This window comes from Carcharhinus amblyrhynchos, chromosome 24 (genome assembly GCF_965287045.1).
Source record: "Carcharhinus amblyrhynchos chromosome 24, sCarAmb.v2.hapA, whole genome shotgun sequence".
NCBI classification, from domain to species: Eukaryota; Metazoa; Chordata; class Chondrichthyes; order Carcharhiniformes; family Carcharhinidae; genus Carcharhinus; species Carcharhinus amblyrhynchos.
Window position 1 is genome coordinate 23,366,766 of NC_137347.1, and position 14,039 is coordinate 23,380,804.

Below are 14,039 nucleotides of genomic sequence, written 5' to 3' on the forward strand. Positions count from 1 at the left end.
AGCCAGCCTGGGCCCCTGGCACAGCCCAAGGGGCAAAGTGACAATGCCCAGGAGACAGTACCAAGGGGGCAGGGATTCACTGCCACGCTACAGTCAGGATTGGAGGGGGGGGGGGGGGGGAAGGAGGCCAATGATCGGGGCTGGCCATTGGGTGGGGGATGCAGCCTACTTGGAGGGGAGGTGGGGTGCGAGATCGAGGCTAGCCTAGCAGACCACTGATTAGACCTTGGAGGAGGGATAGGATTGAGTCTGCCAGCAATGTGGGGATCGTGGTGATGTCCAGCTATCAGGAAGCTGGCAGACAGGGACCACTACACATACGCCGATCTCGGCACTGACCGATCGGAGCATGGGCAGTGGCCTACTCAGACTGCCGGCCTCTCCAGCAGGGACAGACCCTGCCCACAGATTTTTGGAGGGATTCATGTTTGTGCACTCTGCAGTGCTCAGAATGTGGGAGATTCATTTTGAAACTCCCAAAGAAAAGACCAGCAGGATTTGCTCCAGTTTCTGTGCAAATTTGATACGGTATTTTTTTGGGAAAATCCCACCCAGAATGTTTCAATACAAATTGCGATAATACATTTCGGACCCAAAATCTGCTTCACCCTTAACCCAAATCGAATTTCACTCGAATCAATGGCAGCAGTGTAGGTGATGTGGTTATAAAGAACGTCATTATTTTTTGTTTTGGTATAAATGTAATATTGTTTTGTAAATTAGGCAATGTTATTTATCCTCAGATTTCTCTGCTTCCACTCGATGGCACATTTAGAACCTTCACCTCAGTGCTTCTTAAAGTTCGGGTACCTCACCTCACAAAGTGACATTCTCCATTACTAAAAGTAGCTCAAGCCATCAGAGAACAATTAGTCTGAGAAGTCTTTCTCTTCATTATAACATCATTAGCAAAGCCTGGGAAGATTGTAATTTTAAAAAAATGTTTTGACAATTTCTGTGCTGCTGTCTAGACCAGCATAGTTGCCCATCCCTCGTTGCCCCGAGCAGGAAGTGGTGAAGTTGCCTTCTTGAATCGCTGCAGTCCATTCAGTGTAGGTACACCCATGATGCTGTTAGGAAGGGAATTCCAGAATTTTGACCCAGCAACACTGAAGAAACAGTGATATGTCCAAGGCAGGCTGGTGCGTGGCCTGGAGAACTTGCAGGCGGTGAGGTTTGCAGACACTTGCTGCCCCCGTCCTTCTAGCAGCTGGAGGTTACAGGTTTGGACGATGCTGTCAAAGGAAGCTTGGTGAGTTATTGCAGTGCATCTTGTATGTGGTACAAACGGCTGCCACTGTGGATTAATCATGGAGGCAATGAATGTTTAAGATGGTGTTCCAAATCAGATGGGCTGCTGTGTCCTGGACAATGTCCAGCTGCTAGGAACATTGGCCTGTACCTGCTTCTTTCAGCCCATTGAGCCAGTTCTACCATTTAGACTGTCATGGCTGACCACCCACTTCAATGCCTTTTTCGTTATGCTATCCCCATAACACTTTATATCATTGCTATGTAGAAATCTGTCCATCTCTGCTTTAAATACACTCAATTGGGGCAATTTTGAGCCCACGCTCACTGTCCGCGGGAATGGTGGCTGGGGCTCAAAATTCGGTGAAACCCAGAAGTTGGGAATCTCACCAGTGAGAACGTGACTTCCACGTAATCAGGTCACGGTTGTGAATCTGATTACTCTAGTTTTGCTCGGACTCCTTGAGGTCACACTGGGTCAATTGCTGCCTCAATGTCAAGGACAGTCACTCTCTCCCCACCTCAAGCTGAGCTCCTTTGTCCATGTTTGGACCAAGGCTATAATGAGGTCATGAGCTGTGTGGCCCTGGCGGAACCCAAGCTGAGCATCGATGAGCAGATTATTGCTGAGTAAGTGCCACTTGATATCACTGTTAATGACACCATTCATCACTTTATTGATGATCAAGAGTAGATGGGGCAGTAATTGACCAGCTTGGATTTGTCCTTGCAGACAGAGTGCAATCTATAAAACACCCAACAAAGAATACAGAACGAAAAATGAAACGCGAGTAAATTAGCTTCCAAATCAATTGAAGAACCATATAATCATTTGTTGACGTGACATAATTGCCAAGTGCAGACCTGCCCCTTGATGAATGGTGACTCACCCTTTGTGCCACAAAATAGAGTCATTTAGCATGAAAGCTTTTCTTCAGCATTTGTTTGGAATCAATTCCAATGCACCGATTGCAAACTCTACTGTAGTAAAAGACAATCCCTGTTACCTTTCCAATCTGTTGGCCTCTGCATCGTCTATGTTCTGTAAAGATTGAATCAGACAACAAAGGAAGAGGTAGTTCAACCAATGATGCCGGTGCCAGCTCTTTGGTTCCGCTGTTCTGTTCTCTCTCTAAAGCCTTGCAATTTTTCCACGTCTTTATCCAGCCTTTGTTTGAAAGTTACCATTGAATCTGCTGCCGCCATCCATTCAGGTGGTGCCACCCACAGCAGAACAATTTGTTTCAGGGAAGTGTTTACAGAAAGATAGTTTATAGTTTAAAACTGAAAATATTACAAGGGAACAAATATGAGTTCCAAAAATGCTTCACCATGTCCCTATGGACTCTTAACAATTACTTGATGGTACTGTGCTTGTTGAGCCAGGCACAGAATGAATTTTGTCTCCATTCCTGAGTATATTAGCACCTGAAAATCCCAGTTGTTCCTATTCTTGACCTGTATTTTGGGAATGTGCTCCTCGCCTTTCAGCGCTATTTATCAGTTAATGCAGGAGATTGTAGTCACACCCAGAACCGCACTGTAGTTTCTTCCAGAAGGTCACTGTCTTCGTCCACTTCCTGAATTTCTACTGAGTCTTTTTGTTTGACCTATCGGAGACCAAAAAGACAAGACCAGTAAGAAGCAATTCTTGACAAGAATGTTGCAAGGAACACATAGGCTAAGCTCATCACAATAATTAGGATAAGAAGTCAAACAGAGGATAATTACATTTCTGAAAGGGTTTCCCACTTTCTCCAATATTATATTTGCTTTATATAACAGAAAATGAATTAAATCACAATAGTAATTGCGTTTGTATATAGCGTAATGTGCCAAAACTTGACATCTTATTTTGCTTATTGGAACTTACTCTCATATACCAAGCCATGTCTGATGTGAAGGTTTACTTTCTTTAAGATTAATGACACTCCTTTTTGAGGTTAAGGTGTTTCCTGGAGTGATTGAACAAACTGACATTATTTGGATATTTCTGACACTGTGCTTGGGGGATTGCCAGAGCCTGGAGATAAAATATTTCCACAGAAGCTTTTTTTTTAGGATACTGCAGTAATGTGATATGTAAAGGGGACAATGAGTCAACTTGTGTTTTGCTTGGTGCCTGCTAACTTTCTGAATTTGAAGACAGCTTTTAGCTCATTTATATGTGGTCATTTTATTACCATGTGATTTACAATGACAGGCAAATGTTATTATTTAAAAATAATAAAATATTTATTTAAAACCAATAAACCAGAGCACCCTCAATGTAGATAATCAGTCCATTGCCTCTGCAAAGCACTGGGACAGGAATGGTAGAAGGTGCTTTCTCTTCTGACTATAGATTGTGTAGATGTTTTGAATTATTGTGAGCATTATAAATGATTACAATTCACACATTAACACCATGAACCTGAGATTACCTTTCCAAAGAAATGAACCTTTTCATTTGGACCAAAATCTTTTACAAGAGTGGGTTGGCGGCACAGTGGTTAGCACTGCTGCTTCACAGCGCCAGGGACCCCAGTTCTGGTTGTGTGGTGTCTGTATGTTCTCCTTGTGTTTCCTCCGGGTGCTCTAGTTTCTTCCCACAGTCCAAAGATGTGCAGGTTAAGGTGATTGGCCATGCTAAATTGCCCCTTAGAGTCAGAGGGATTAGTAGGGTTAATATATGGGGTATTGGGAATGTGGATTGGATGGGATTGCCGTTGGTGCAGACTTGATGGGCCAAATAGCCTCCTTCTGCAGTGTAGGGATTCTACAATAATGTAACTGTTTTAATTTTCATACTTAAAATACCTTTAGGAGAAATTAATTTTTGCTTCTTCTAAACTCCAGGCAGTATCAGCCTAAATGCCCAATCTCTCTTCGTAAGACAAACCCTCACCTCTGGAATTAATCTAGTGAACCTCCTCTGAACTGCCTTTAACGCATCAACGTCCCTCCTCAAAAAAGGGGACCAAAACTGTGCACGATATTCTAAGTTTGGTCTCACAAACGCTTTGTACAGTAGCACCAGCAACACATCAGTATTTTAACAATCTATTCCTTTAGTAATAAATGCCAAGATTCCAGATGCCTTCTTCATTATCTGGTGTACCTGCATACAAACTTTCAGTAATTCGTGCACAAGGACACCCAGGTCTCTCTGCACCAAAGCATTCTTAAGTTTCTATTTAGGTAATAACTTGCTTTTGGTATTTTTCCTACCAAATGGATAACCTCACATATATCCATGTTAAACTCCATCTGCCAAATTCTGTCCCATTCATTTAATCTACCCATTTGTAAATTTCTTATTTCACTATCGCAACTTACTATCCCACTTATTTGGCTATGGTACCTTACTGTCACTGCATCCAAGTATATTAGAGAAGGCATTTTATCTCTGACTATTGGTAGAACGCCAAGTAGGAGATGTCAGTGAAAAGGTCAGACTCAACACAAATACATCTATCTGAAGATGGAGACCGGTGCTGTCTTGTCTAATTTGAACACAGAAACATAGAAAATAGGTGTGGTAGGGTATTCGGCCCTTCGAGCCTGCGCCACCATTCAATATCATGGCTGATCACGTATCTTCAGTATCCCACTCCTGCTTTCTCTCTGTACCTCTTGATCCCTTTAGCCACAAAGGCCACGTTCAGCTCCTTCTTGGACGTATCAAACAAACTAGCCCAATAGCTTTCTATAGTAGAGAATTCCACAGGTTCACAACTCTGAGCGAAGAAGTTCTTCCCCATCTCAGTCCTGAATGGCTTCCCCTTATTCTTGGTCTGTGAGCCCTAGTTCTGGACTTCCCCAACATCACGAACAGTCTTCCCACATCTAGCCTGTCCAGTCCCATCAGGATTTTAAATGTTTTTATGATATCCCCTCATTCTTCTAAATTCCAGTGAGTACAGCCCAGTCGATCCAGTCTCTCTTCATGTCAGTCCTTTCATTCCACAAATCAGGTTGGTGAACCTTCGCAGGACTCCCTCAATAGCAAAAATGTTCTTCCACAGACTGGGAGACCAAAACTGCACACAATACTAAAGGTGTGGCTTCACCAAGACCCTATATAACTGCAGCAAGACATTCTTACTCCGATCCTCAAATTCTCTTGCTATGAAGGCCAGCATGCCATTAGCTTTCCTCACTACTTGCTGTAACTGCAAGCCATCCTTCAGTGACTGTTCTACCATGACACTCAGGTGATGTTGCACTGTCCCTTTTCTTAAACTGCCTCCATTCAAGATAATCTTCCTTCCTGTTTTTGCCACCAAAGTCGATAACCTTACAACTGCTGGAAAATAATCACTAATGCGTCCACTATTTCTGGGGCCATTTCCTTAAGCACTCCGAGATGCAGAGCATCAGGCCCTGGAGACTTATTGGGCTTTAATCCCAGCAAATTCTCCAATACAATTTCCTGACTAATAAGGTTTTCCTTCAGTTCCTCCTTCATACTGCACCCTCTGTCCCCTAGTATTTCCTGAAAGTAATTTATATTCACCTTAGCGAAGACAGATCCCCAAAGTATTTGTTTAGCTGGTCTGCCATCTCTTTGTCGCCCATAATGAATTCACTGGATTCTAACTATAAGGGACCTACATTTGTCTTCACCAGTCTTTTTCTCTTCAAATATCTATAGAAGCTTTTGCAGTCAGTTTTTTTATGTTTTCTGCAAGCTTACACTCATATTCTACTTTCTCCTTCCGAACCAAACCCTTTTGTTCTCCTCTGATGGATTTTAAATTTCTCCCAGTCCTCAGGTTTGCTGCTTTTTCTGGCCAATTCACATGCCTTTTCTTTGGCTTAATACTATTCCTAATCCCTTGTTAGCCATGATGTGGAGATGCCGGCATTGGACTTGGGTAAGCAGAGTAAGTCGTCTCACAACAGCAGGTTAAAATCCAACAGGTTTATTTGGCAGGACTAGCTTTCGGAGTCTCAGGCTCCTTCATCAGGTGAGTGGGAGTTCTGTTCACAAACAGGGCGTATATAGATACAAGCTCAATTTGCAAGATAATGGTTGGAATGCGAGTCTTTACAGGTAATTAAGTCTTAAAGGTACAGACAATGTGAGTGGAATGAGGGTTAAGGAGATGTGTATTGTCTCCAGACAGGACAGTTAGTGAGATTTTGCAAGCCCACGCAAGTCGTAGTAGGTTACAGATAGTGTGACATGAACCCAAGATCCAAGGCGGCCTTCACGACACACAACACAGAATCACTGAGCAGAAACTGATAGCAAGTTCTGAACACATGAGGACGGCCTCAACCGGGATCTTGGGTTCATGTCACACTATCTGTAACCCCCATGTCTTGCCTGGGCTTACAAAATCTCACTAACTGTCTTGGCTGGAGACAATACACATCTCTTTAACCTGTGCTTGGCCCTCACTCCACTCACATTGTCTGTACCTTTAAGAGTTGATTACCTGTAAAGACTCGCATTCCAACCATTATTTTGTAAATTGAGTTTGTATCTATATATGCTCTATTTGTGAACAGAACTCCCACTCACCTGATGGAGCCTGAGACTCCGAAAGCCAAATAAACCTGTTGGACTTTAACCTGCTGTTGTGAGACTTCTTACTGTGCATCCCTTGCTAAGTATGGATGAGCCACCTTCCCCATTTTACACTTACACCAGACAGGGATGTACAGTTGTTGAAGTTCACCCATGTATTCTTTAAAAGTCTGCCGTTGCCTATCCACTGTCAACCCCTTAAGTATCCTTTGCCTATCCTATCCAACCCAATGCACATCTCATACCATCAAAGTTATATTTCCGTAAGTGCAGGACCCTAGTCTCAGACTTAAATATGTCACTCTTCATCTTAAGGAAGAATTCTACCATATTATGGTCATTCTTCGCCAAAAGGTCTCACATCAGAAGGTTGCTAATTAATCCTCTCTCATTACACAACATCTAGTCTATGATGGCCTGCTCTCTAATTGGCTCCTCAACATATCGGTCAAGAAAACCCATCCCTTATACATTCTGGGAAATCCTTCCCCATTGCATTGCTCACAGTTTGCTGAGCCTAATCAATATGCACATTGAAGTCACCCATAATAACTGCGGTACCCTTACTGCACGCATCTCTAATTTCCTGCTTGATGCCATCCCCAATCTCGCTCCTACTGTTTGGTGGTCTGTACACCACCCCCAATAGTGTTTTTTATCCTTTGGTGTTCCACAGCTCCATCCATACAGATTCCACACTGTCCAGGACAATCTCCTTCCTTACTATTGCATTAATTCCTCTTTAACCAGCAAGCCTACCCCATCCCCCTTTCCTGAATATTGAATACCCCTGGATGTTGAGTCCCATCCCTGGTCAACCTGGAGCCAGGTCTCCATGATCCCAATTATATCATATCCTTAATGACCGTCTGTGCAGTTAATTCATCCATCTTATTACAAATGCTCCTCGCATTGAGACACAGAGCCTTCAGGCTTGTTTTATTGGCATTTATTACTCTCTTAGAATTATGATGTAATATTGTCCTTTTTAATCTTTAGTTTCTCTGCTTTCCACCTTTCCCCTTACTGCCTTTTGTTTCTGTCCCCACTTTACTTCCCTCTGACTTTTTGTAATGGCTCTCATCTCCCTGCCATATTAGTCTAAACCCTTCCCAACAGCGCTAGTAAACACTTTCCAAGGACATTGTTTCCACCCCTGCCCAGGTGCAGACCATCTGATTTGTACCTCTCCCAGAACCAATTCCAATATCCCTCTTGAACCACCCTTCAAGGCACGTATTCAGCTTAGCTATCCTGACCTTCCTACTCCGACTAGCATGTGGCACTGGTAGCAAACCTGAGATTACTAACTTTGAACTCCTAAGTCCCCAAAATTCAGCTTGTAGGACCTCATCCCATTCCTTTTTTACCTACATTGTTGGTGCCTATATGCACCACAACAGCTGGCTGTTCACCTTCCCCCACCAGAATGCCTGCAGCCGTTGCAAGACGTCCTTGATCCTTGCATCAGGGAGGCAACATACCATCCCCTATTGTGGACTTTGATGTTCAACCTTTAAATTGATTACAACTTTGTTCCCTTCAAGTGACCAAACCAAATCACAGAGTTCTCACAACAGGTATTTTGACGCAAGCTCTTGCAAGAACCATAGAACATAGAACATTACAGCGCAGAACAGGCCCTTCGGCCCACAATGTTGCGCCAACCAATTAAGAAAAAAGCAATGACCCTCTAACCTAAACCAATCCCTTTCCATCCATAAACCTATCCATGGAAAGTTTCAGGTCACAGTCTGCAACTAGCCACAGTACAGAATTCAGGAATACACAATATTGTTTCAAATTTGATTATAAGTAATTAACATATACCTATGTAGGTATAAGGTTACCTCTATCCACTCTCAAATATTGATTATGGTTGCATCATGCATAAGATACAGATGTTAAACACAAATCACTACCATTGCACATTTGCTTAATTATAACATCCAATTAGCATGAAGGCTTAATCATGTTAACTGACCTAATTCATTATTGTTATGAGTTTTCTTTGATATCCCAGATTCTGTCTGGATGTACTGGTACCAATTTCCCCTCCCGTGTCCAGATATCTGATTTAATGAATTATCTCAGACTAAGGGCTTTTGTTAGGTAAGCAAGTCTATATTCTATGGTTCCTTCCCTTGTTGTAGGCCTTGACACTTACCTCTGTTGACTTTTAAACACTAAACAATTTTGTATTAATCCACCCCCAGATGGTGCTGATCAAACCAAATTGAAACACTTGGTCCTACAACAGAGTTCAAAAACTCCAAAATTACACTAAGAAGAGCTAACCCTCTAACAGTCACAGAACCATCAACATCAGCAAAGGAGTTAGGATTTTGTTTGGATTCACAGCAATTGGAATATTTAAATATGCACAGCTGCTTTTCAAAGAAGGGAGACTCGCTGCAAATGAATGAGATGGGAAGGTCTGATTCTCCTACCTGTTTCCTGTCACGTTTGAGTCGGTGCTTCTTGCCTCCCAGTAAGTTCATCGTAACTAAGAAACATCGGATAGATAGGAAAACCTCCACAGTAGAAAGCATCAGACTTGGAATCCACATCGCCAGTGTGGTATCCTGGGAGACAAATGTATTAAATTAAATGTTATCCCCTGTGGGTGAAAGGTTAATACCCTAGTTAAATCACAGCTGCAAAATGAGACATTGAGAGGTTGCAGTTGTGTGAATTACAATTAACTGTGTAAATGGAATCAATTTTTCTATGTTTACGTATTTTCCTCTTGGGGCCACACCAACACGTGTCTTCCAGCATGTTCCACAAAAGGAAAAACTGAATCCCAAGTTAGCTAGATGATAGTTTTAGCCCTCCCTGCATCCTGCCCTCACATGATAGGAAGGCCAAATTTCTTTCCTGAACTGTGCCTTTAAGAGATGTACTACAATCCTGTTCTCTGCAGGATGTTTCAAACAGGTCTTTGCATTTTACTGGCGCTGTGTAATCAGTAACAGGTATCTTTTACTGACTGAGCCAACTTCTCCCAGAATTTTTCTGTTACTTCTATTGGATGCTGTTCCTGTTTATCACTGGAGGGGTTCTTCCCCTACTCACTATGTTCAATCGAGGGGACTGAATCGATTTCTCCCACACATTGCTCACTTTCAAATAACAGCCTAATTTCCTTTCTTGAATGCCTTTATTGAATTTGCCTCCATCACACTTTCAGATAATGCAATCCAGACCTTAACCACTTGCTGTGTTGAAAAGTGTTTCCTCATATTGTTTTTGATTCTTCTGCCAATTATTTTAAACCTGCGCCCTCTTGTTTTGGATCATTTCACGAATGGGAACAGTTTCTCCCTATCAATTCTGTCCATACCCATCATGATTTTGAACACCTTGATCAGACCTCCCACTCAGCATTCTCTTCTCCAAGAAATGTACTTCAATCCTGTTTCTCTGCAGGATGTTTAACACAGGCCCAAGCATTTTATTGGCGCCATGTACTCAGTAACTGGTATCTTTTATTGACTGAGCCAACGTCTCCCAGAATGCTCCTCTGCCACCTCTGTTGGGTGCTCTTCCTGTTTACCAATCTATCTTCAAAGTTGAATTGCCTATTCGCTGGAACTATTCTTGTGAATCTTTTCTGCACTCTCACCCTCCCTATAGTGAGGCATCCAGTCCTAGACACGGTGTTCCAGTTAAGGATAAAGAACATAAGAAATAGGAGCAGGAGTAGGCCATCTAGCCCTTCGAGCCTGCCCTGCCATTCAATAAGATCATGGCTGATCTGTCGTGGCTCAGTTCCACATACCCGCCCTCTCCCCATAACCCTTAATCCCCTCGCTTATCAAAAACCCATCAACCCGCGTCTTAAAAATATTTAGCGAGGCAGCCTCCACCACTTCAACGGGCAGAGAATTCCAGAGATTCACCACCCTTTGAGTGAAGAAGTTCCTCCTCAACTCCGTTCTAAACCGCACCCCCCCCCTTTATCTTGAGCCTAGTTTATTCAGCCTCTCCTCATAACTCAACCCCCTCAACTCCCGTATCAGCCTAGCAAACCTCCTCTGCACTCTCTCCAAGGCCAAAATATCCTTGCGTAAGTGCGGCAACCAAAACTGCACACAGTACTCCAGCTGCGGCCTCACCAATGCCCTATACAGCTGCAGCAAGACCTCCCTACTTTTATATTCAATCCCCCTCGCTATGAAGGCCAGCATCCCATTCGCCTTCCTGACCACCTGCTGCACCTGCAGGCTGGGTTTTTGCGACTCATGCACAAGGACCCCGAGATCCCTCTGCACCGTCGCCTGCTGCAGTTTTTCTCCACGTAAGTAATAGTCCTTCCTACCATTATTCCTACCAAAGTGGACCACCTCGTACTTGCCAACATTAAATTCCATTTGCCAGTTCCTGGCCCATTCGCCCAGCCTATCTAGATCCTTCTGCAGACTCTCCACACCCGCTGCGCAATTTGCCATTCCACCAATCTTGGTGTCATCAGCAAATTTTGACACCATACACTCGGTTCCCTCCTCCAGGTCATCTATATAAATGGTAATAAACCACTTCCTGATGTGAGTTGCCAACACAGCCGCCACCCCCCACCCCCACCAACCGATCTGGCCTTTGAACGAGGTATTTCCTGCTCAGCCCACCCCCTGCTGGGGCCCACAAGCAAACCAGAAAGGGCTTCGTATTGTGAGACACCTCCACCCACTTGGACTTTAATTACCCACTTACTGAGGTCAAAGGGCCTGGGGGAAGGCCATCTCTGAGCTTTCCCGCTCTGGAATTAATCGAGGAAGAGGTGCGACGATGGTAAGGTTCCTCCCACCCCCCATAATGGAACGCATCGGGGGACATTAAATTATGTCCCATTTGACAGCACATCGCTGTTTTGGCTTTGGTTTGGAAAGCAGAATGGGACTTACAGCAAGGTATTTTACAGTAAATAAACTCTACTTTTCTCAGCAGACTGTATTTTAAACAATGTACTGCAGCAAATTGTTTTTTTTAGGATCTATTCTACTGAAGTCTCTACAAACTAGAAATAGAAACTACCTGACCCAGTAGCGGCCTGGTGGTTTCTCCAGTAAATTGCACTGAGAGGAAGATGGTTGCACAAAACAAACCGAATGTGTAAAATCAGTCCTAGTCGTGGGCTTCAGATCAAAATTTCCTTACACGTTTAGTCGGTGTACACAGCCAATTGTGCAGTCACATTCACTTTTTTTTGCATGGCCACAAATGCCCAGTATTTACAACAGAACAACTGCTGCAATGGTACCTTCAGGCTGTTATGCACCTATGCAGTTTAATAGGAACAAAGCTCCAAGAATGATTGACAAGGGGGAGTTGTCTAAACATCTCTGTCTTGGCTAGGTGATGACGCTATATACAACAGCATGGTGCCCAAGTCCTTGGGAAGTTTTACTCCATTAAATGGGCAGCAGAGTGGGATAGCATCGCTGCGTCACAGTGCCAGGGACGTGGGTTCAATTCCTGGCTTGGGTCACTGTTTGTATGGAGTCTGCACATTCTCCCCGTCTCTGTGTTGGTTTCTCCAGGTGCTCCATTTTCCTACCATGTGCTGGTTAGGTGGTTTGGCCATTCTAAATTCTCCCACAGTGTACCCAAACAGGCGCCAGAGTGTGGTGACTAGAGAATTTTCACAGTAACTTCATGCAGTGTTAATGAAAACCTACTTGTAACATGAATAAATAAATACAATATAAATGGAAGCTGTTGTGTTGAACAGCTTACTGAGAGTCGACATTCAATTTCACATATGAAGAATTATCGCCTTTTAGTGAAAATGAGTTTTGCGGACACGCAGGCACTTTCAGCCTTTCGAAAACAGAGGCAGATAGAAAAAATATGGAAGAAAGGGAAAATCAAAACAAAACAAAAGGAATAACTGGTGTCAGCATTGAACAATAAAAGGTTGCTGCATTGTCAAATCCTCTCACAGTATTCAGGCAGCCTGAACTGAAATGAATTAGCGACATTATTGTCATTAATTGATTCTCAGTGAAATAAGTAGGAGATAGAGATCAAACGGCATAGAGGCACAAACATGATGTGTGAGACAGGGGGAGAATGGAGCTCATCAGGGTACAACAGAACAGCACATTACAGCCAGCAGTCAGGTAGATTGATTACACAGCAGCAATAAAGATACCGAGCAGGTTTAGAGATGTTTTCATCAAACAAAACTGTGTCACTTGTTCCCATTCAATGCTGCCAAGTGTGTCGGAGTCTTTCCCTTTGTGTTCCTCAGTTTCTTTACCAATTACTTTCTTTTACATCTCTGCTTCTCCCCACACTACTCCATCCAGCAGGGAAATACAATTCTCAGTGCGTGCGTCATTGGTCACACTCATTTGTCACTTTATGCAGGTTAACATCACCCTCTGGTCAGTTGAGTCAGGCAAGTTTGACTATTGGAGGTCGCAAAATGAATCCAATTGCTGCACAAACAACAGCTTGTGTTTATATGGCGCCTTTCGGCGTCATTAGCTGTCCCGCGATTCGCGCCTGGCACCTACTCGGGGTTGTGAGTTTCTGCTATGCTTTTTCATTCAACTGAACAGGTCAATTCCCAGCTCCCAGATCTTTGGGCACACAAGGCAGCTCACCCCATGAGGTACTGGCATCCAGGGTGCAGGATTTGCTTCCTGTGCCTTCCTTCTCTGCTACCACACTGCTTCAATATTAAGACATTGTGACCCAAAGCAAGGTGCAGATTGATGAACAGGTAGTTACCATTTGGAACAAATGGAGCACGTCTGCTCCTCATCATTAATTCCAATGCTGCCATGCTTCCGAATATCTGGTTTCATGGTCATCAGTAGATCCTTAAATCCAGATATTTGTTATTGAATTCAGATTCCACAAACCCAGATCCCCAGAACATTAGCTGAGTTTCTGGATTAATAGTCAAGCGAAAATACCACTAGGCCATCGCCTCCCCCTCAAAAGGTCTTTGCTGTCAAACACTTGATAGTGTATTTGGCAAAAGATGGATGTGGTACAGCTGATCCGATGCTAGTCTCCTCATCATTGGAGGCCTTATCAGAGAGGTAGCTGCCACAGTATGGATAGTGCTCAACATCTTCCAGAGTCTCTCCTTCAATATGTATGGAAGGTGGAAATATTTGGCAGAGCCAATGTCTGGCAACATTCAAGGGCTGACCTAATTTCCTCTGTACAGTATTTGAGAGATTGAGAATGGGCTTGCAAATCTGGTGTGGAACGGATGACACTCAATCCACATCAATCCAATCGTTACCTG

At 43.5% G+C, this 14,039-nt stretch overlaps 1 protein-coding gene across 1 annotated transcript in view; it reads right to left on the bottom strand.

Moving 5' to 3' along the window:
* Positions 1-2,577: 2,577 nt before the first annotated feature.
* The window catches only part of LOC145357894 (keratinocyte-associated protein 3-like), a 35,703-nt gene continuing 24,241 nt past the window's right edge, over positions 2,578-14,039 (bottom strand). Inside the window, exons 5-6 of the mRNA XM_080211455.1 lie at positions 9,220-9,354; positions 2,578-2,861 (exon numbers count right to left, since the gene is read on the bottom strand). Coding sequence (XP_080067581.1) covers positions 2,775-2,861; positions 9,220-9,354 — 222 coding nt within the window. The 3' untranslated portion in view covers positions 2,578-2,774. The remainder of the gene's footprint in view (positions 2,862-9,219; positions 9,355-14,039) is intronic.